Below are 22,027 nucleotides of genomic sequence, written 5' to 3' on the forward strand. Positions count from 1 at the left end.
TTCAACCATATACACGTGTCAGCAACCACAGCTAATGCAGTCACTGAAACCCTCAACAAAGAGTTGCAGTGTGTTTTGGAATGGGTGGCCAGTAATAAACTGGTATTGAACATCTAAAACTAAGAGCATTGTATTTGGTACAAATCATTCCAGAAGTTCTAGACCTCAGCTGAATCTGGTAATGAATGGTGTGGCTGTTGAACAAGTTGAGGAGACTAAATTACTTACCGTTACTTTAGATTGTAAACTGTCATGGTCAAAACATATAGATTCAACGGTTGTAAAGATAGGGAGAGGTCTGGCCGTAATAAAGAGATGCTCTGCTTTTTTGACACCACACTCCAAAAAGCAAGTTCTACAGGCTCTAGTTTTGTCGAATCTTGATTATTGTCCAGTCATGTGGTCCAGTGCTGCAAGGAAAGACCGAGTTAAGCTGCAGCTGGCCCAGAACATAGCGGCATGTTTTGCTCTTCATTGTAATCAGATGGCTGATATAAATACTATGCATGCCAGTCTCTTTTGGCTAAGAGTTGAGAAGAGACTGACTGCATCACTCACATAAGAAACACGGTGTTGAAAATCCCAAATTGTTTGCATAGTCAACTTACACACAGCTCTGACACGCTTATGCCACCAGGGGTCTTTTCACAGTCCACAAATCCAGAACAAATTCAAAAAAGCGTACAGTATTATATAGAGCCATTCTTGCATGGAACTACCTTCCATCTCATATTGCTCAAATAAAACAACAAACCTGGTCTAAAAAAAACAGATAAAGCAACACCTCGCACCACAATGCCTCTCCCCTATTTGACCTAGATAGTTTGTGTGTATGCATGTAGGCTACGTGTGCCTTTAAAAAAAATGTAGGTAGTTCTGTCTTTGAGCTGTTCTTGTCTATTGATGTTCAGTATTAGCTCATTCTGTAAAATGTTTCATGTTTTGTGTGGACCCCAGGAATGGGGATCCTAATAAAATACCAAAAAATATAAGGAAATCAGTCCATTGAAATAAATTCATTAGGCCCTAATCTATGGATTTCATATCACTGGGCAGGGGTGCAGCCATGGGTTGGCATAGGCCCACCCACTTGGCAGCCAGGCCCAGTCAATAAGGAGTTTTTCCCCACAAAAAGGGCTTTATTACAGACATAAATACTCCTCAGCACCACTCCCCCCCCTCCCCCCCCTCAGATGATCCAACAGGTGAAGAAGCCAGATGTGGAGGTCCTGTGCTGGCGTGGTTACACGTGGCCTGCAGTTGTGAGACCGGTTGGACGTACAGCCAAATTCTCTAAAATGACGTTGTAGGGATCTATTAGTAGAGAAATTAACATTCAATTCTCTGGCAACACGCTGCTTAATCAGCTTCTTGATATGCCACACCGGTTAGGTGGATGGACTACCTTGGCAAAGGAAACATTTTCAATAACAGGGATGTAAACAAATATGTGCAGAACATTTTAGAGAAAAAAAAGCTTTGTGCGCATATGGAACATATCTAGGATTTTTTTTTAAAATTCAGCTCATCAAACATGGGACACTTTACATGTTGCATTTATATTTTTGTTCAGTCGAATTAGAATGATGAAAGAGGCTGGTTTCCATATCATTCAGCGTAGAGCGGCCAAGCCGCATTAAAACCCACGAACAAGTGACTGAGCACGGCGACTGCTCGTGTTCAACGTGGGGACTTCATAGTGCACAACCCGGCACGGGAGCGGGGCGGTACGAACTGCAAATAAAAGCGAGGATGGGCTTTCCCTCAGTTTCCTGCCACATGTGATGCACAGGGAATTAGGAAGTGCCAAAAGTTCAGATGCTTATCAAAACGTGGCTGAAAATACAGCAGTAAACTGCATGCAGATGTCTAGAAGTTTGCCTCCCCATTCACGCTCACATGGAGAGACGGGGAGCGAATTTAAAGCCAGTTTAGAGTGTGGGTATCGAGGGATGCTAACCATTAGATTATCCTACATGCACAATCGGGCCTGGTAATTAGGTCACCTGTTGGACATCTGATAGTGACCACATTTGCTCCTTTACTTCAGTGAATGGCACAAAATGATGCCCGAAAACGGTAATCTATTCTCATGTCATTGCATGTGTTTGATCCCGCTGCCACAGTTTTCAATAAGGCATAGGGGCACTAACGCACACTAGGGCTAGACATTATAGTAGGCCCAATCTCTGTCCATTCCACATGAGTAGAGTGACTGAAATGTGTTGCAAAAAGTAGCTACACATCAGTCAGAGCGCTGTCTGCTGACAGAATGCCCGTTCGTGAATGCGGGAATTTGACTGGTCTAACAACGAGCAAAGATTTCTCATCTGAGTGGAGAAGTGCAACTGAAGCACAAAAGTCTGAAGTCAAGCAGAAGTTACAATAAGAAGCATTTTAGATCAGCGTTTGCAAAACGCAGCAAGATATTTCTTATGCTTCTCACCTCTCTCCCCCCCTTATGTGAAAAACATAATTCTGGGTTAACACAACCCCTGTGATGCAAAATCTGGTTACAGTAACCCATCTGCAAAGTGTCCTGACAATTGCCTGCAGTCTGTCATGTTTTCATTCAGGGGATTCTCCTCTATTCACGGGGCCTTGTAATGCACTCAGACAAGTTATGAAGTGCCTGTGTAAATCGTTCTTCCTCTTCCTACAGGCTCGCTCTCTCTCTCTATACAGCCAGTCTACTCCTCCCCCTGTCTTTTACAGCCCATCTATTCATCTGTCTCTCAATTTTTTTTTTTTAAAACATCAATATACCATTATTCATTCATTTCCCCTCCTCGCAATAACAAAACAAGGTCAGTGAGAAAAGAACGAAAATGTGCAAAAATGTTAGGAGGCTATTGGTTCAAACGAGCTCTAATGGCACTTCTACTTCGATGACAATAGGATTGAGGCAACAGTTTGTTTTCAAAACTATATTTGAATTCCTTTAAAAAAGGTGCTACAATTTCTCCACTATGTGGAAGCTAGGTGAATTGAATACAGGACTAGACTGCATTCAAAACAAAATCTCTCCCTCATCCAATTTCCCCATAACATGGAGACTCACGCTTGAGCATTTGACTTTTTGTCCTCAGCTGTAAAGTGTTTTTTTGCTTGTTATTGAAAATATATTTAGACAGTACAATGACTCCCTACACTATTCAGTGCTTGTTTTCTCACATAAACAGAAATTGAACAGTGTAGAATTTTAGCAACCAGGAAATTACAGCGATTTCTACACTGGCCACTAAATAGTCAAAACAGCTTTCCCATTTTGACAACAGATACCGCTTTAGCGGGAGAAATAAATATGCGAATAAGACAGCCAATCACAACACTGGCAGGTATTCAACACGGTAAAACACTATCATTTAACTATTGCTGCAGATATAGTCATTTTCTGAAATTACAACGCAAAAAATTTAAAGAAATCCTATTTGTAGCACCTTGAAGTAGCTTGAAGGGACAAACTGCAGTTCAAAGGGCAAGAGAAATGTAACCACTCAAATTTATACAGAAATAATAAATAGATGTAGCAAATCGCAAATTGCCCCTTTAAGTATGGCGCTGAATATTACTGCAGCTACGGTCGTTTACACAATAAACAAGTTACAAAACAGTGTCAAGTTTGATGATGGGAACTTCCATTATCATGGGGACCAAGGGTCTGCCATAATATGTCAATAACATTTTAAGAAACTGTCCAAGCGTGTCAGTGGCTGAAAGTAGTGGTGTTATGCGTGAGCGATGGTTTCCACGCCAAGAGAGGAATTCTCAGCTTGAATGTCGGGCCCACCACCTCAAGCCCAACAGGACTGAGCTGCTCTTCCTCCCGGGGAAGGCCTGCCCGCTCAAATACCTCTCCATCAAATCGACAACTCTACAGTGCACCCCTCCCTGAGTGCAAAGAACTAAATAAGCTTTGTTGTACAATTAACGGACAATACACTGCATTTCAAACAGTCAGGAACAATCTAATGAATTCAGGGCTTGTAAAATTATACCTAGGCTAAATATAAGCCTTCCACAACCACATGGACCACATTTATAAAACACAGACTAGACAGCTAGCACATAATAGTATTGTGGCTAAAATGCAGCAAGCAGTACCACAATGCCACACGCAGCAGAAACTGAGCATACATTTTCCCAGAATCATATTCATTGATACTGTTGGACCAAACCTCAAAGGCAAATAGCGAGTTGAAAATGCTTGTTGTCAGAGAGGAAGAAGTGATCTTTTGCCTTTGCTGTTGTAAGTGGCAGGGGGAGGGGTCTTGGTGTCTGTGTTACGAGTGACAAATTGCATAGTGCGCACAGGAAGAGCGATGAAGACGAGATCAAAAATAAATCATTATCATAAACTAAAATAAAACTTGATTCTTGCGATACAGGCATTTGGAACATTGCGCTAAAACATACAGTACCGGTCAAAAGTTTGAACACACCTACTCATTCAAGAGTTATTTAGACTATTTTCTACATTGTAGAATAATAGCGAAGACATACAAACTATGAAATAACACATGGAATCATGTAGTAACCAAAAAAGTGTTAAAATCAAAATATATTTTAGATTCTTCAAAGTAGCCACCCTTTGACCTTGATGACAGCTTTGCACTCTTGGCATTCTCTCAACCAGCTTCACTTGGAATGCTTTTCCAACCGCCTTGGAGTTCCCACATGCTGAGCACTTGTTGGCTGCTTCTCCTTCACTCTGCGGTTCAACTCATCCCAAACCATCTCAATTGGGCTGAGGTCGGGTAATTGTGGAGGCCAGGTCATGTGATGCAGCACTCCATCACTCTCCTTCTTGGTCACATAGCCCTGACACAGCCTGGAGGTGTTGGGTCATTGTCCTGTTGAAAAACAAATCATAGTGCCACTAAGCGCAAACCAGATGGGATGGCGTAGCGCTGCAGAATGCTGTGGTAGCCATGCTGGTTAAGTGTGCCTTGAATTCTAAGATCTTCCTTTCACCTACTCTGCGTCTCACAAAGACACGGTGGTTGGAACCAAAAATCTCAGATTAGGACTCATCAGACCAAAGGAAATAATTCCACTGGTCTAATGTCCATTGCTCGGGTTTCTTGGCCCAAGCAAGTCTCTTCTTATTATTGGTGTCCTTTACTAGTGGTTGCTTTGCAGCAATTCGACCATGAAGGCCTGATTCACACAGACTTGAACTCCGTGAAGCATTTATTTGGCCTGCAATTTCTGAGGCTGGTAACTCTAATGAACTTATCCTCTGCAGCAGAGGTAACTCTGGGTCTTCCTTTCCTGTGGCGGTCCTCATGAGGAAGTTTCATCATAGTGCTTGGCGGTTTTTGCGACTGCAATTTTCTGGATTGATTGACCTTCATGTCTTAAAGTAATGATGGACTGTCATTTCTCTTTGCTTATTTGAGCTGTTCTTGCCATAATATGGACAAATAAAGTACAAATAAAGAAACCCTTGAGTATGTGTGTCCAAACTTTTGACTGGTAGTGTAAATCATTTAGAAAAATGGGATTGTATTTTTCTTCCCTTACATGTAAAAATGGAAATCGACAACTCTCTGACTCAGTCTTCATCGGTTTCTTTCTTGTAAGCATTTTCCTATCCTGGAGTCAGACCTTGTGGAAATCTGTGGTAGAGAAGATAAATGTTTGACAATTTAGCATAGACATTACATTCCATCTAGTGATCATCATGATTTTTATAGTTTAGGCATATAGTTAGCTAGTTGTGGTGTTACCCAGCTAACAATAATAGTCCTTGCTAACACTAATAAATAAGTTACTTGCATTGAAAATGAACAAACTAACTAAGTGTATTGACACTAGTAGCTAGCAAGCAAGCTAGTGTTAAGATGCTGAGTGTGTCTCACGTAATAACCTTGGGTAATGGATACCCCGAGAACAAGGTTAAGGGAAGATCAGACCATCGAGCCCAGTTAACGTTAGCTAGCTAGAGAGTAGCAACTATACCATATTTAACCACCTTTAGCTAGCTAGCCTTGGTTAGAAAACTAGCTAGCTAATAAAAAAAAAGTTGAACACCCCCTTTGCATGGAAAGTCTATTCTGTCTGTTATAGGTAACACGCTAGCTAGACTAATGGGCAAGCCTGTCAAAAACGAAAACGTACCTTCGCTCTCCCGTGTTGACGTTTTTTTGATCTACAACACTTTCTTTCGCTGCAATGTCTGGATTTTGTACACAGACTTTCTCGAACCCCAGTCTTTGCACACTTGTTACATGTTAATGTCAACACGTGGGCTTTTTTGAGGTGGTCGTTATTTCGAGCGTGTTGTGCAGATCAATTTTCACTCAAATTTTTGTTCAACACTGAGCAAATTTCAGGTCGACTGAGCGCAAACTCGAATGTTGTGAAACTTTTGTGCAAATTCCAGCGTGCGTTTACAGTGAATTGAAGCTGTACCCACATTAAGTTACAGTTTCAGAAAGTGGTCAAGTAGGCTACTGTGGCTGCCAGAGTGGCCTGCCATAAAAAAAACAATGGAGAAAATACATCCCATAACATTTTAACGTGGAAATAGACGTGTTATCATTCAGCCTACAGTAGCAGCCAATGTGTGCTTTTCAAGGTAGGCCTACATTCCATGAGACTTTCGAAAGAAAAAAAAGTATGCAGAGCTTGACTGTAACCTGTTTATCCACTTGTCCGTCAGACAAGGAGGTGACTAAGGTTTGTTTTGTTTGATGCAAGAAACCACTTTACAAAAATAAAATTCATTATTATTCACATACCATTATTAGAGAGAATCAGACAAACGATGCTAACATATGCCCATTGGCTACTTAGCTTATTCAAGCCCGTCTCAATACAAAACTGCTCCTTTAAGGGAAAAAAAGAAAATAACTCTTTACCCGACTCACTTTTCAAAGATGTATTGTGCCCTTGTAAGAAACAATCCCTCCCCCATTGCTGACTGAAAACGATCTAGGACTGGACTAATAACTCACTAATTAGCAAAGGATATGAACAAATGTGTACACGTGGCTTTGATATCAAAACAAGCACATCTACTCACGACCACTCATGCTGTAAACACAGTCAAGTTCAAAGTGAATGGCACGGATCCATTATAGCAACGGTCTATTTGCATAAAGTCCTGCAGCTCTGATTGGTTATGCCGCACTGGTCTGCGTAGAGTACGGGCTGGGTCGTGCATGTTTACACAATAGAATCCTACTCCGATGTTCCGCCTAAAACAAAATCTCTTGTATAGTTTGTTTTGTTTCGGTATGTTGCATTGAAAGTGGCTAATATTGCGTTGACTTGATCACAATTCCCAAAGTAAAGGGAAACGTTGATAGTGTTAACTAAGGCGGAAAACACTTAGAACTTAGAAACTTCGAAAATTTTGTTCAGTTCAATTTTGTGCTTCTCTGTGCGGGTTGATATTTATTCTGCACCAAGGAATCTCATCCAAACGTGAGACTGTTCCTCAACAGTGAAGCCTTGCAAGGTTACAGTGCATTCGGAAAGTATTCAGACCCCGTCCCGTTTTCCACATTTTATTACGTTACAGCCTTATTCTAAAATGGATTAAATAAAATTCTTCATCAATCTACACATAATGACAAAGCGAAAACAGGTTAAGAAAGACAAAAACAGAACTACCTTATTTACATAAGTATTCAGACTCTTTGCTATTAGACTCGAAATTGAGCTCAGGTCCATCCTGTTTCCATTGATCATGCTAGAGATGTTTCTACAACTTGATTGGAGTTCTGTGGTAAATTCAATTGATTGGACATTATTTGGAAAGCCACACACCGGTCTATATAAGGTCCCACAGTTGACAGTGCATGTCAGAGCAAAAACCAAGCAATGAGGTCGAAGGAATTGTCGGTAGAGCTCCGAGACAGGATTGTGTCGAGGCACAGATCTGGGGAAGGGAACCAAAAAAATAATAATTCTCCAACATTGAAGATCCAAGAACACAGTGGCCTCCATCATTCTTAAATGGAAGAAGTTTGGAACCACCAAGACTCTTCCTAGAGCTGTCCGCCTGGCAAAACTGAGCAATCGGGGACGAAGGGCCTTGGTCAGGGAGGTGACCAAGAACCCGATGGTCACTGACAGAGCCCCTCTGTGGAGATGGGAGAACCTTTCAGAAGGACAACCATCCCTGCAGCACCCCACCAATCAGGCCTTTATGGTAGAGTGGCCAGACGGAAGCCAATCCTCAGTAAAAAGGCACATAACAGCCCACTTGGAGTTTGCCAAAAGGCACCTAAAGAATCTCAGACCATGAGAAACAAGGCTCTCTGGTCTGACGAAAATAAGATGTAACTCTTTGGCCTGAATGCCAAGCTTCACGTGTGGAGGAAGCCTGGCACCATCATGCTATGGGGATGTTTTTCAGCAGCAGGGACTGGGAGACTAGTCAGTATTGAAGGAAAGATGAACGGAGCAAAGTACAGAGATCCTTGATGAAAACCTGCTCCAGAGCACTCAGGACTTCAGACTGGGACGAAGGTTCACCTTCCAAAGGAAGGACAACAACTCTAAGAACACAGCCAAAGCAACACAGGAGTGGCTTCGGGACAAGTCTCTGAATGTCCTTGAGTGGCCCAGCCAGAGCCCGGACTTGAACCCGATATAACATCTCTGGAGACCTGAAAATAGCTGTGCAGCAACACTCCTCATCCATGCATGCATGTATAGAACTACTCGACTAAAATAATCTCGGTTGACCAACAGCCTAACAATCGACCAGTCAACTAATTGGTGTCAGCCCTAAAACCATTATTCAACCAAGCTTTATAGGCATACAATTTGGCAAGCACGAATGACTCCCACATTCTTAACCATAACTTTTTTGAATGTGTCAATTTTAATTTATGGTTTATTAATTCACCCATTGTCAAATGCACCAACAATTTAAAGTATTTTTTTTTTTAATTATCGTTTCTGAACCCGTTTTGCCATCAAGACTCCAGAGCCCTTTATTGCAGAGATGTGTCAGCGAGGTGGTAGGTTATCAATTGGCTAACAATTATCACGTGGTTTGTGCAGGCAGAAATATTGTGAGTTGGGATGCTATAGGACACTTGAACACTTTGTAACAAGCATGGTAACATGCTTTGTTACACCACTATAATTAGACTACAATTACAGTGTAGTTATGAATTATTACAATTAATTACAATACTTGTTACAGTGTAATTACTTATGTAATAAGGACCCCTTAAAATGAAGTGTTACCAAAAATGACAATTAAATCCATTTCAATCCCACTTTGAAACGCAACAAAATGTGAAAAAGTTCAAGGGGGTGTAGGTTACTATAGGCACTATTATTATTATACTTTTTACTTTGAATTAGTTATACTATTTTGATATTGATTACTGCGCTGTTGGGTAGAGCTTGCAATGTAAGCATTTCACTGTACTTGTGCATGTGACAATACAACAAACATGGCATCTTATGTCCGGCCAGGGCTGGCAGACATTAGCTGGCTGCATCTTTTTTTCTGAAAATATGTTTTTCATGGCATGGGTGTGGGGTGCATGCACTCATGTCATCATTGAAGACAATTAACCAACCAAATAAGATCCGCAGTGGGATCTAATATAACATGTGCAGCCTATAGGATGTCACTGACAGTTGCAGTCATAAGACTAACTAGTTTTAACTAAGGTTCTCCAACTACAGTCCTGAAGTGCAGACTTTTAGTCCATCTGTACTCATCTCTATCACATCTGTTTCAAATGGCCAACTAAGCATGATCGTATTCAGTCTGGGCCATATTAGGTGGAAGGCCTTATCAGGCAGTAACTTACGCTCGAAATCAGACTCGTCGGACCCGTCTTCGTCTCCATTTGACTCGGTTTGCATCGGCTCCCCATCAAACATCACTCCTTTCCCGAGCTTGACAGCAGCACCCGCCCCATCTTGGCTTCTGGTGTCCCGCAAGCGCGTGAAATATTGCACGGCGAATTCCACCAGGTCCGGTGGCCTCTGTCGAAGCACCTCCACCGTGTAGCCTTGCAGCAATTCCGTCAATCCCACCGGTATCTCGATACTCATGACTGTGTTTAGACGGCGCTACCTAACTACAAATATGTTCAGGTATACTGTGTTTTTCTTACAAAAATATAAATGTAGCTAGCTACGAATTCTATCAGTCCATGTGTAGCACGCTAGTTAGCTACTGCTACTGTGAGATAGCTGACACTGGTAATAGCGTCAGAGAAACTGGGTTAGCTTGCTGACATTGATGAGCAGTTCACCGGAGAGGTTGCTTAGTTTAGCCAGCTAACACAATGTCCAAGCAAATAGTGACACTTATTTATGTCGAAGGGAGGTCGGTCTTGTGTAAAGAATGAAATATGACCAGTGACGTTAGCGTTCGTTTATGATATCTGACTGAGCTGTCAAGTTGGGTAAGTTAGCGTTAGCTAGATAGCTCGCTCGCTAGATGCTTTTATGACAGCTGACCCGTAAACGTTAGCACAAATGATAACGACCGTTAGCTGGTTCCCTCGCTGGCCTCCCTGTTCTCTTTATTTCGCCTCCTCTTTTTCGCCCGTCTCCTTGCCAGGGTAGCGGCTCAACCCCTCCGGCTAATGGTATAACAGATCAATATCAACAGCACGGAATAATTGACCTAGCTAGATAGCTAACTAATTATATCCAATCTGAGTTAAACTAGCTAGCTGATTAGCGAACAGACGACGTAGCTACTTACTACTGTTACACCAGCTAGCAAACTATCCAGCTAATTTAGCATATAATTAATTATACTTTGGAGGGTGGGACTTGTGAATGTAAGTTAACTTTAGCTAGCCAGGTTAGCTAACAGGTTTGTTCCGATTAAAGAAACTAACTAGAACATATAATTAAATAGCCGAGGGCTGACTTAGTATTATACGCATAAGTAACGGCGGTTATAGCTAATGGATCACGTTACTTTAGTTAGCTACCGGTAACTAAACTAGCCAACAAGCTGGCTAGCTAGAAGCGTCTGATGTTACGATTGCAGGCAGTTCAGACAATCCGAAACCGGTGTATCCCAAGCTCCTGTAAACAAGGAGCGTCAGGGACAACCTAGACGTTACCTTGAATCCAAATTACCCAGTGTTTCAAAAAAATGTGTGGTATGTTGGTATCGTCACTTGTGATATTCGGTAAATCCGTTTCTGCCTACAGTTGAGGCTCTTCTTTTTTCTTTTTCTTGCTCCACCACACGAGCGTTATTTTCGGGGGCGTGGTCACTCTACAGGGATGAACGTAAGACACAGTTGATTGACCAATCCCCTCGAAGACTCATGACGCGCAAGGATTTATCGCGTTCATTTAAGGCCGAAGGGGCGTGCAGAGAGGAGGACGATGAAGGAGGGGGCGAAAGACGCTGACCAGTGACGCCTGTCTGAATGGGCGCGTTCGATATTGCAGCCGGCTTTAAAGCCGAGTAAAGATTGACTAATCGACAAATCACCGTGCATCAGAAATAACTACTCAGTATTGTTTGTAGATCACGCAGTCGGTCAAAAATTACCTATGAAATATCATGGTTTTGATGCTCTCGAACACGGCCTTAGAGTGGCGCACCAAGCATATCAAAGGGAAGGGATTGGGAACACAATTGTATTATAATCGATATATATTTGTTCAATGCATTTCAATAAGAATACACAGTGTATTTGTTTTTCTTTCAAGATAACAGTATTTGTTATACCTGTAGTTGGCCCTGTCTGTTTTATTGGGGTCCAACAGGTAGGCCCTGTTTATGTAGGCCCTATATATTTTGACCATATTTGGCCAAATCAAACAGACCCTAGTTGTGGCCTTTCTTACAACTGTGTTAAGAATCTCCCCACATAATCATCGGAGCCAATTCATGCATGGCTTTCCCACATGTATGCAACATGTTGTATGGCAAATATAATGCAGCCTATTCCTGGTCTCCCTTACCTCAGAGGCATAGGTAAAGCCGTTGCCATGATCACATTGGAACTGGCTGACTTCAAATCCTCAGATTAACCGACCACTTGTAGGAGAGTCTTGCCTGGAGTCTCCCTCTGGTGGATAAAGTAGTACAATAGCCAAAGAGTATATAGTTATGCTCCAACAACAGTGTCGTTCTGAACAATATTTCCCAGGCCCTGTAAAATGAGCTACATAATACAAGTGGTTAATCTCTATGGTTATACAGTGATTAATTCCCTGGGGAGGTTAATCTTTTGGCACAGGCTCTGTTTTTTTTACTGGGTAAAAATAATGCAGCACTGAGAATGATTGACAGTGACAGATGGGGATCCAGATGTTTTGGACCTCTCCAATTGGCTCACAGCGCTCCTTGTTATTAATTTATTTTTCGAAACAAGGCTTTAGTGTTTTTCGTTACGGTAATGTGGGTCCCAGCAGTCTGTGTATATAGTGTGACAGTAAGGCCTGGCTATTCATGACTGTTTGTTTGTTGATTGCAAGAGAACCAAACAGTTGAATAAGGTGGACACAGCCAGACTTACTAATGCTGTGTTCATCATCACAGACATCCATATTGCATTTACCATTCTATTGTGCTCCCAATATGGCATCAGTGATGTCAAACCCCATATCATGAAATGACTGGATAATTCACAAAATTGCTTTATGGAACACTACAATTCTGTACTTTGATATGGCGTGTTACAATATGCTAGATTTTTTTTTAAATGTATAATAAGTATTTGTTTAATGTTTTAAATGTTTATCTATGTGAGTTGTTTACAGAAGTCCAGAGAGGACATATGAAGAAAAATAAAAGCACTTGTGTCGAGATCACAACTTATTTATCGCATGATCCCAACATAACATTTTTTTTTTTTTGAGATCACGAGATCATGCTTTCATTTGTGTTTGGAGCTCATTATCAGTTCATAAGTTAGAATGTTAGCAAGCTAATTGTCCGTTACCTTGATCTAACAGCTCTTGGGGAATCTAAGCCCTTGTAGGGCACTTAAGCCCTGAACATGCCTGACAGGCAACACTGTCTCCCAGGCTGTATGCCACCCCTAAGACCACAGCCAATCGCATGCAAGCAACAACGCAGCTAGTGCCTTCAGAAAGTATTCATACCCCACCCATCGACACAATATACCCCATAATGACAAAGTGTAAACATGTTTTTAGAAATGTTTGCAAATTGATTGAAAATGAAATACAGAAATATGTCATTTACATAACAACGGGGTTGAATACTCAAGACTCAAGACATTTCTGCTTCATATTTTAATTTGTAAACATTTCCAAAAACACAATTCCACTTTGACATTATGGGGTATTGTGTAGGCCAGTGACAAACAAATCTAATAATATTTACATAGTGGGTGAGTTTATCAGATTAAATTTCAGCCTCAGAGCTTGATCAGATTCAATAGCAGTTTCAGAAGCTGATAAATCAGGATTCTACCTTGTAGGCTGTTTCATAGGTAAAGCTCCTTGCAGGCAGATTAGCAGTCAGTGCATTATGTATATGATCAAGACTGGTGCGCTCTATTCCTGGCAGGCTGACCTGATTCAATAGTAGCCACAGAGGCTGTTAAGTCAGGATGCTGCCTAGTAGGCTTCCTGCAAGGAGCTTTACCTATGAAACAGCCTACAAAGCAGCATCCTGACATCAGCCTCTGAGGCTGCTATTGAATCTGATCAGCCTGCCAGAAATGGAGCTCAACCCCCGGATCAGATATGCATCTGCCTATAAAGCACTTTGACAGCTAATCTGCCTGCAAGGAACCTTACCTATAACACAGCCTCCAAGCCAGCATCCTGATTTATCAGCCTCTGAGGCTGAAATGTAATCTGATCAGCCTGTCAGGAATGGAGCCTACCAACTGTAAATGTAAATATTATTCACAAAACATGTAGTGTCCCTTTTAATTATACACATATCACTTATGCAAGTTAACAACCAGCATAGATAACAAGCTAGCTTGCTAGCTATCTATCTAACAAGACTACGTATCTAACTAGCTGGCTCACAAGACAAAGTTAGCTGTGTTGTTCCTTACATGCGATTGGCTGTGGTCTTGGGGGCGGCACGCAGTCTGGGAGACGGGGATGCCTGTCAGGCATCGTTCACGGCTTAAATGCCCCGCATTGTGTTACATGTTTGTTTTTTATGTATGTAAATTGTAAAATATTTTGTCTGTAACTTATTTGTTGTTATGTGTCGGACCCCAGTAAGACTATCTGTCGCCATTTGTTGTTGGCTAATGGGGATCCTAATAAATTGTAAAAAAATGGTGATCTACGCAGCCACAGGGCTCCTTGATGAAGTGGTTATCATGCATCTGAACAAATTAATGGCTAACGCGTAGTACTTTTGATTATCTTGTGATGTCGACTAAACAACTTTTGTTTTGTCGTGATCATGAGTTAGTAAATTGTGATCTTGACATAATGAGGGAACCATTTATTTGTATTCATATGTCCTCTCTGGACTTCCGTAGTTGTGTCTGTTGAGTTAGAATCAGAAATGCCAGACAAAGCACTTTACATGGCTGGGAGAAATGTGGCATTATATCGCCATCTATTGGCCAATGTGTAATGTTATTGTGTAATGTGTAATTTACTATAATAACCTATTTGCTGATACCTGGGCGATCCTCGATGAGAATCTCATAATTTCCCAGCTATCAAACAGACAAGCATCTCTCACTTCCCACCATCCCCGTAGTGACAGACCTGATAATGATCACAGTCAACAGTTTAGAAAAGAAAACGAGTCAAGGAAATAGCTCAAGTCAGCTCAACAGTCAAGGTTTATTTATAACATTGTTTGAATAGGTTTTAGCTAGTTTAATAAGTTGCTTGTTTCACAGTGGTCACACGTCATTTCAATATATATCATAGAACGTATACAGCAGTTAGTGTTCCACAGTTTTTTCAGTTTGAGGAATACAAACGACAGATCCTTAATCATTGTTCCACCATCTTTTCAACAGTCTCTCATCAACATCTTGCATGTAACCAAAACCGTCATAGCACCAGACCTAGGTCAAATACATGCTGTATGTCCAATACTGTATTTGAAGTGCACTCAATTAACTTGGCGTTTGCACTTTTGGGACTATTTCATTGGTTCCATTGTAGGCAAGCCAAATCAAGTGCAGCTAATCTAGTTGAAAGTATTTATCTATTTGACCTAGTAGGTCTGCAGAGAACACCTACTGTATGAGGTGATTCAAAAATAACTTTTGATTGGCTCCGGGCCCTGTCTAGACTGACTGCTGCGTGGCTTGGCTGATTCTAGTGGGTCACATGAGAATGTAGCTTAAGCCCTTCAGCAATGTTCAGTCAGTCTTTAAGTGACCAAGGAGTATAAGTTATTTTCACATAGGTCATGGGAATAAGGCAACACGAATCACACACCAAAATAAACTACACTTTTAATAGAAATGTGGTTTGTTCAAGTAGATTCTTGGTCAAATCAAATTGTATTGGTAACATACATGGTTAGCAGATGTTATTGCGAGTGTTGCGAAATGCTTGTGCTTCTAGTTCCGACAGTGCAGTAATATCTAACAATTCCGCAACAACTACCTAATAAACATAAATCTAAGTAAAGGAATGAGAATATATACATATAAATACAGTGCCTTGCGAAAGTATTCGGCCCCCTTGAACTTTGCAACCTTTTGCCACATTTCAGGCTTCAAACATAAAGATATAAAACTGTATTTTTTTGTGAAGAATCAACAACAAGTGGGACACAATGATGAAGTGGAACGACTTTTATTGGATATTTCAAACTTTAACAAATCAAAAACTGAAAAATTGGGCGTGCAAAATTATTCAGCCCCCTTAAGTTAATACTTTGTAGAGCCACCTTTTGCTGCGATTACAGCTGTAAGTCGCTTGGGGTATGTCTCTATCAGTTTTGCACATCGAGAGACTGACATTTTTTCCCATTCCTCCTTGCAAAACAGCTCGAGCTCAGTGAGGTTGGATGGAGAGCATTTGTGAACAGCAGTTTTCAGTTCTTTCCAAAGATTCTTGATTGGATTCAGGTCTGGACTTTGACTTGGCCATTCTAACACCTGGATATGTTTATTTTTGAACCATTCCATTGTAGATTTTGCTTTATGTTTTGGATCATTGTCTTGTTGGAAGACAAATCTCCGTCCCAGTCTCAGGTCTTTTGCAGACTCCACCAGGTTTTCTTCCGGAATGGTCCTGTATTTGGCTCCATCCATCTTCCCATCAATTTTAACCATCTTCCCTGTCCCTGCTGAAGAAAAGCAGGCCCAAACCATGATGCTGCCACCACCATGTTTGACAGTGGGGATGGTGTGTTCAGCTGTGTTGCTTTTACGCCAAACATGACGTTTTGCATTGTTGCCAAAAAGTTCAATTTTGGTTTCATCTGACCAGAGCACCTTCTTCCACATGTTTGGTGTGTCTCCCAGGTGGCTTGTGGCAAACTTTAAACGACACTTTTTATGGATATCTTTAAGAAATGGCTTTCTTGCCAGTCTTCCATAAAGGCCAGATTTGTGCAATATACGACTGATTGTTGTCCTATGGACAGAGTCTCCCACCTCAGCTGTAGATCTCTGCAGTTCATCCAGAGTGATCATGGGCCTCTTGGCTGCATCTCTGATCAGTCTTCTCCTTGTATGTGCTGAAAGTTTAGAGGGACGGCCAGGTCTTGGTAGATTTGCAGTGGTCTGATACTCCTTTCATTTCAATATTATCGCTTGCACAGTGCTCCTTGGGATGTTTAAAGCTTGGGAAATCTTTTTGTATCCAAATCCGGCTTTAAACTTCTTCACAACAGTATCTCGGACCTGCCTGGTGTGTTCCTTGTTCTTCATGATGCTCTCTGCGCTTTTAACGGACCTCTGAGACTATCACAGTGCAGGTGCATTTATACGGAGACTTGATTACACACAGGTGGATTGTATTTATCATCATCATTAGTCATTTAGGTCAACATTGGATCATTCAGAGATCCTCACTGAACTTCTGGAGAGAGTTTGCTGCACTGAAAGTAAAGGGGCTGAATAATTTTGCACGCCCAATCTTTCAGTTTTGAGTTTTTGCCACAAGCCACCCGAGAGACACACCAAACATGTGGAAGAAGGTGCTCTGGTCAGATGAAACCAAAATTGAAATTTTGGCAACAATGCAAAACGTTATGTTTGGCGTAAAAGCAACACAGCTGAACACACCATCCCCACTGTCAAACATGGTGGTGGCAGCATCATGATTTGGGCCTGCTTTTCTTCAGCAGGGACAGGGAAGATGGTTAAAATTGATGGGAAGATGGATGGAGCCAAATACAGGACCATTCTGGAAGAAAACCTGATGGTGTCTGCAAAAGACCTGAGACTGGGACGGAGATTTGTCTTCCAACAAGACAATGATCCAGAACATAAAGCAAAATCTACAATGGAATGGTTCAAAAATAAACATATCCAGGTGTTAGAATGGCCAAGTCAAAGTCCAGACCTGAATCCAATCGAGAATCTGTGGAAAGAACTGAAAACTGCTGTTCACAAATGCTCTCCATCCAACCTCACTGAGCTCGAGCTGTTTTGCAAGGAGGAATGGGAAAAAATGTCAGTCTCTCGATGTGCAAAACTGATAGAGACATACCCCAAGCGACTTACAGCTGTAATCGCAGCAAAAGGTGGCTCTACAAAGTATTAACTTAAGGGGGCTGAATAATTTTGCACGCCCAATTTTTCAGTTTTTGATTTGTTAAAAAAGTTTGAAATATCCAATAAATGTCATTCCACTTCATGATTATGTCCCACTTGTTGTTGATTCTTCACAAAAAAATACAGTTTTATATCTTTATGTTTGAAGCCTGAAATGTGGCAAAAGGTCGCAAAGTTCAAGGGGGCCGAATACTTTCGCAAGGCACTGTACAAGTACCAGTCAAAAGTTTGGACACACCAACCCATTCAAGGGTTTTTCTTTATTTGTACTATTTTCAGCATTGTATAATTATTGTGAAGACAACAAATCTATGAAATAACACATATGGAATCATGTAGTAAACAAAAAAAAAGAGTTAAAAAAATATATATTTGCTTTGATGATAGCTTTTCACATTCTTGGCATTATCTCAACCAACTTCACCTGGAATGCTTTTCCAACAGGCTTGAAGGAGTTCCCACATATGCTGAGCACTTATTGGCTGCTTCTCCTTCACTCTGCGGTCCAACTCATCCCAAACCATCTCAATTCGGTTGAGGTCAGGTGATTGTGGAGGCCAGGTCATCTTATGCAGCACTCCATCTATCTTCTTCTTGGTCAAATAGCCCTTACACAGCCTGGAGGTGTGTTGTGTCATTGTCCTGTTAAAAAAACAAATGATAGTTCCATTAAGCGCAAACCAGATGGGATGGCGTATCGCTGCAGAATGCTGTGGTAGCCATGCTGGTTAAGTGTGCCTTGAATTCTAAATAAATCACTGACAGTGTCACCAGCAAAGCACCATTACACCTCCTCCTCCATGCTTCATGGTGGGAACCACACATGCGGAGATCATCCGTTCACCTACTCTGCGTCTCACAAAGACACAGCGGTTGGAACCAAAAATCTCACATTTGGACTCCTCAGGACAGATTTCCACCGGTCTCATGTCCATTGCTCGTTTTTCTTGGCCCAAGCAAGTCTCTTCTTTTTATTGGTGTCCTTTACTAGTGGTTTCTTTGCAGCAATTTGATCATGAAGGCCTGATTCACGCAGTCTCCTCTGAACAGTTGATGTTGAGATGTGTCTGTTATTTGAAATCTGTGAAGCATTTATTTGGGCTGATAACTATAATGAACTTATCCTCTGCAGCAGAGGTAACTCTGGCTCGTCCTTTGCTGTGTAGGTCCTCATGAGTGCCAGTTTCACCATAGTTTTTGCGACTGCACTTGGATAATTTTTCGGATTGACTGACCTTCATGTCTTAAAGTAATGATGGAATCTCATTTCTCTTTGCTTATTTTAGCTGTTCTTGCCATAATATGGACTTGGTATTTTACTAAATAGGGCTATCTTCTGTATACCAACCCTACCTTGTCACAACACAACTGATTGGCTCAAACGCATTAAGACGGAAAAAAATTCCACAAATTAACTTTTAACCATGCAAATAAACCTCATGAAGCTGGTTGAGAGAATACCAGGAGTGTGCAAAGCTGTCATCAAGGCAAAGGGTGGCTACTTTGATATATTTTGAATTTATAATATTTTCAAATTAAAATATAGTTTGATTAGTTTAACACTTTTTTGGTAAATACATGATTCCATGTGTTATTTCGTAGTTTTGTTGTCTTCACTATTATTCTACAATGTAGAAAATAGTAAAAATAAAGAAGATCCTTCGAATAAGTAGGTGTGTCCAAACTTTTGACTCTGCATTCGGGCAGGTAGCGTTCTCCTGTCATCTGCCAAACCCAGATTTATCCGTCTTACTGCCAGATAGTGAAGCATGATTCATCACTTCAGAGAACACATTTCCACTGCTCCAGAGTCCAATGGCGACGAGCTTTACACCAATCCAGCCGACATTTGGCATTGCGCATGGGGATCTTAGGCTTCTGCTCGGCTATAGAAACCCATTTCATTAAGCTCCCGAAGAACAGTTCTTGAGCTGACGTTGCTTCCAGAGGCAGTTTGGAACTCAGTAGTGAGTGTTGCAACCGTGGACCGAGAAGTGCTTCAGCACTCGGTGGTCCCGTTCTGTGAGCTTGTGTGGCCTACCACTTCACATTTGAGCCGTTGTTGCTCCTAGATGTTTCCACTTCACAATAACAGCACTTACAGTTGACCGGGGCAGCTCTAGCAGGGCAGATATTTGACAAACTGACTTGTTGGAAAGGTGGCATCCTATGACGGTGCCATGTTGACAGTCACTCGAAAAAAAATCTTATTCAACCAAGAGTAGTCTTTTCTTTAGACCAATCAATTGGTCAAAATGTTCAAATGTGTATTTTTCCATTTATAGACCCAACCTACGTGTTTTAATTAAGTGCCATTAAGCTCCTGAAGTTGCCGGTAATAGGCTACACCAGCGGTCGGCAACCGTTTCAATTTGGAGTGCCAATTTATCTGACCATTTCTACCAATCTGTGTTATGATTTTCATATGCACAGTTTAATTTAGTTTATAATAGTCTTTGTATCTCAAAATCATTGGCTGTGGTTAATCTACTTTCCAAATCTAAATGATACAAATCAAAAAGTAACTTTTATTGCCATTGCCAGCTATGTAAAAATTGGCAATGTAAAGCCAACACATAAAAGCAGCCTGCAAGTAGAAAATATCCTGATCAAAATACATATACTATAAATCACATTGCAGACAGGCCCTGCGTAACCAATGAACTTGAAACATTGTATGAACTATCAACTGGGTCGGCCGAAACTCGGGCTAGCAAACTTGACACATTGTATAAAATATTCTTGTCCCGAGCTCCAGTGAGCCGTCTCTGCTCAGGACAGAGACAGCTCTAGGCTATTTGTACAAGAGATAAGAAATAATCACATATTTCAGGACGTTTCCACTGGATCCCCAGGGCGTTACATTTTTCCCTTTCATACCGAGTGGCTATGAGGGAGAGGGAGAGAACGGGAGAGAGCTGGAAATATTGTTCAAATCATTTTGAGGATTCTAAATACAGACTTTGTTTACTTGCTGTTGGAGGTAAAGAAGAATTAAGTTGAGAAGCTCCACAGCTCATTCATTCATCAGTGATGGTGAGTTAAGAAAATCAGAAATACTGTCAGACATCCCCAACTGGGCACATTTTTAAGCCTAAATTTGCACACAAGCCAGGTGAACTACTGCTACTTCTATATGTGTAAGCAGGTGTGAGTCCTGACTCAACATATAAGGCACCCAGACCTTATGAAAGTTGCACAGTATACCCTTAATCTGGAAAATAAATCAAATCCGCCATCCATTGTGACATTGTGGGTGGATAACCAACCTTCCAATTCATGGCAATGCATTTCTTAGCCACTATAAATGCTAGGTTACACAGTTTCTTCTGAGAACAGTCTCCAGTATCAACATTTCCAAGCAAACAAAAACAGAGAGAAGGGAGAAGCTGCAGACATGCTGAAATAAAAGAACATACTCTTTGCCAGAATTCAGCCAGCCTTCACAAGACCATAACATGCAAATATTTCCCCTTTTGTGTTTTACACCTCCAGCAGAGGAATGACATTTCTGAGTGCATGATATACAGTTCCATTGCTATATTGTATGTTTGTTCTCTGGATGGTCTTAAACTTCAGTAATTTATGTCTGAGATTATATGACCATGAGCGGGCATTCTAACATATCTGCATCCATTCATCATCATCAATAGCGTCTTCCTCACATTTTTGTTTTACATGTTTTGTGTCATCGGGAAAAAACGTTATCAACCCTTTGACACAGAATGGACTTCCCTGGTTGCCTGACCCTGCTGAGACCCCTGTCACCGTCTGATCCTGCTCAGATGAGGCATGACAAATAATTATCTCCATGTAGATGTACATTTATACATGATATTATCCAAGAATAGAATCAATGGTTCAATAATTGAAAGTGCACAGACGGCGCTTTTAGTATCACAGTGCAATTTTAGAATGTGGGGGGGGGGGTCATGTCCACCCCGTCCGCAGTGAAAGTTGCGCCCCTGAATTTACTATTGTTCTTCAGCCCTGTTTTGCTGGGTGTGAACCCAAAGAATGAATGTTGGACAGGCTGGTGTGCAGGCCTGAAAGTCCCCATGTTTCCCTCTGACTGGACTTGTGTTGTGTCTAGATCTAACATTTTCTCCCATGCCAGCTGCTCGTTTTCTGGTTTGTGTGGTGTCCGGCTGACCCACTGCTGAAGTTTCGATGGTTCAGGAAGAACTGCAACACTGCCCGAGGAGACATCCTCAGCCATGCTCAGTGGCTTGAGAACAGTAGGAGCACCAGGCTTGGGGTTGTCAACCTCCCCCAGGTGAGGCACTTATGCTTAGGAGGAATGACAAGTGTCCTTTCCGAGTCCAACTCGCTCTATCAGTAGACTGTGGGTGGCATGGTACTGGTAC

The 22,027-nt window shown here is 41.5% G+C and overlaps 1 protein-coding gene across 1 annotated transcript in view; it reads right to left on the bottom strand.

Moving 5' to 3' along the window:
• LOC139416353 (cAMP-dependent protein kinase type II-alpha regulatory subunit-like) overlaps nucleotides 1–11,271 on the bottom strand; it is a 41,554-nt gene extending 30,283 nt beyond the window's left edge. The window contains exon 1 of the mRNA XM_071164881.1: nucleotides 9,792–11,271. Coding sequence (XP_071020982.1) covers nucleotides 9,792–10,038 — 247 coding nt within the window. The 5' untranslated portion in view covers nucleotides 10,039–11,271. The remainder of the gene's footprint in view (nucleotides 1–9,791) is intronic.
• Between the last annotated feature and the right edge of the window lie 10,756 nt (nucleotides 11,272–22,027).

The sequence above is a fragment of the Oncorhynchus clarkii genome, chromosome 9 (genome assembly GCF_045791955.1).
Source record: "Oncorhynchus clarkii lewisi isolate Uvic-CL-2024 chromosome 9, UVic_Ocla_1.0, whole genome shotgun sequence".
NCBI lineage: Eukaryota > Metazoa > Chordata > Actinopteri > Salmoniformes > Salmonidae > Oncorhynchus > Oncorhynchus clarkii.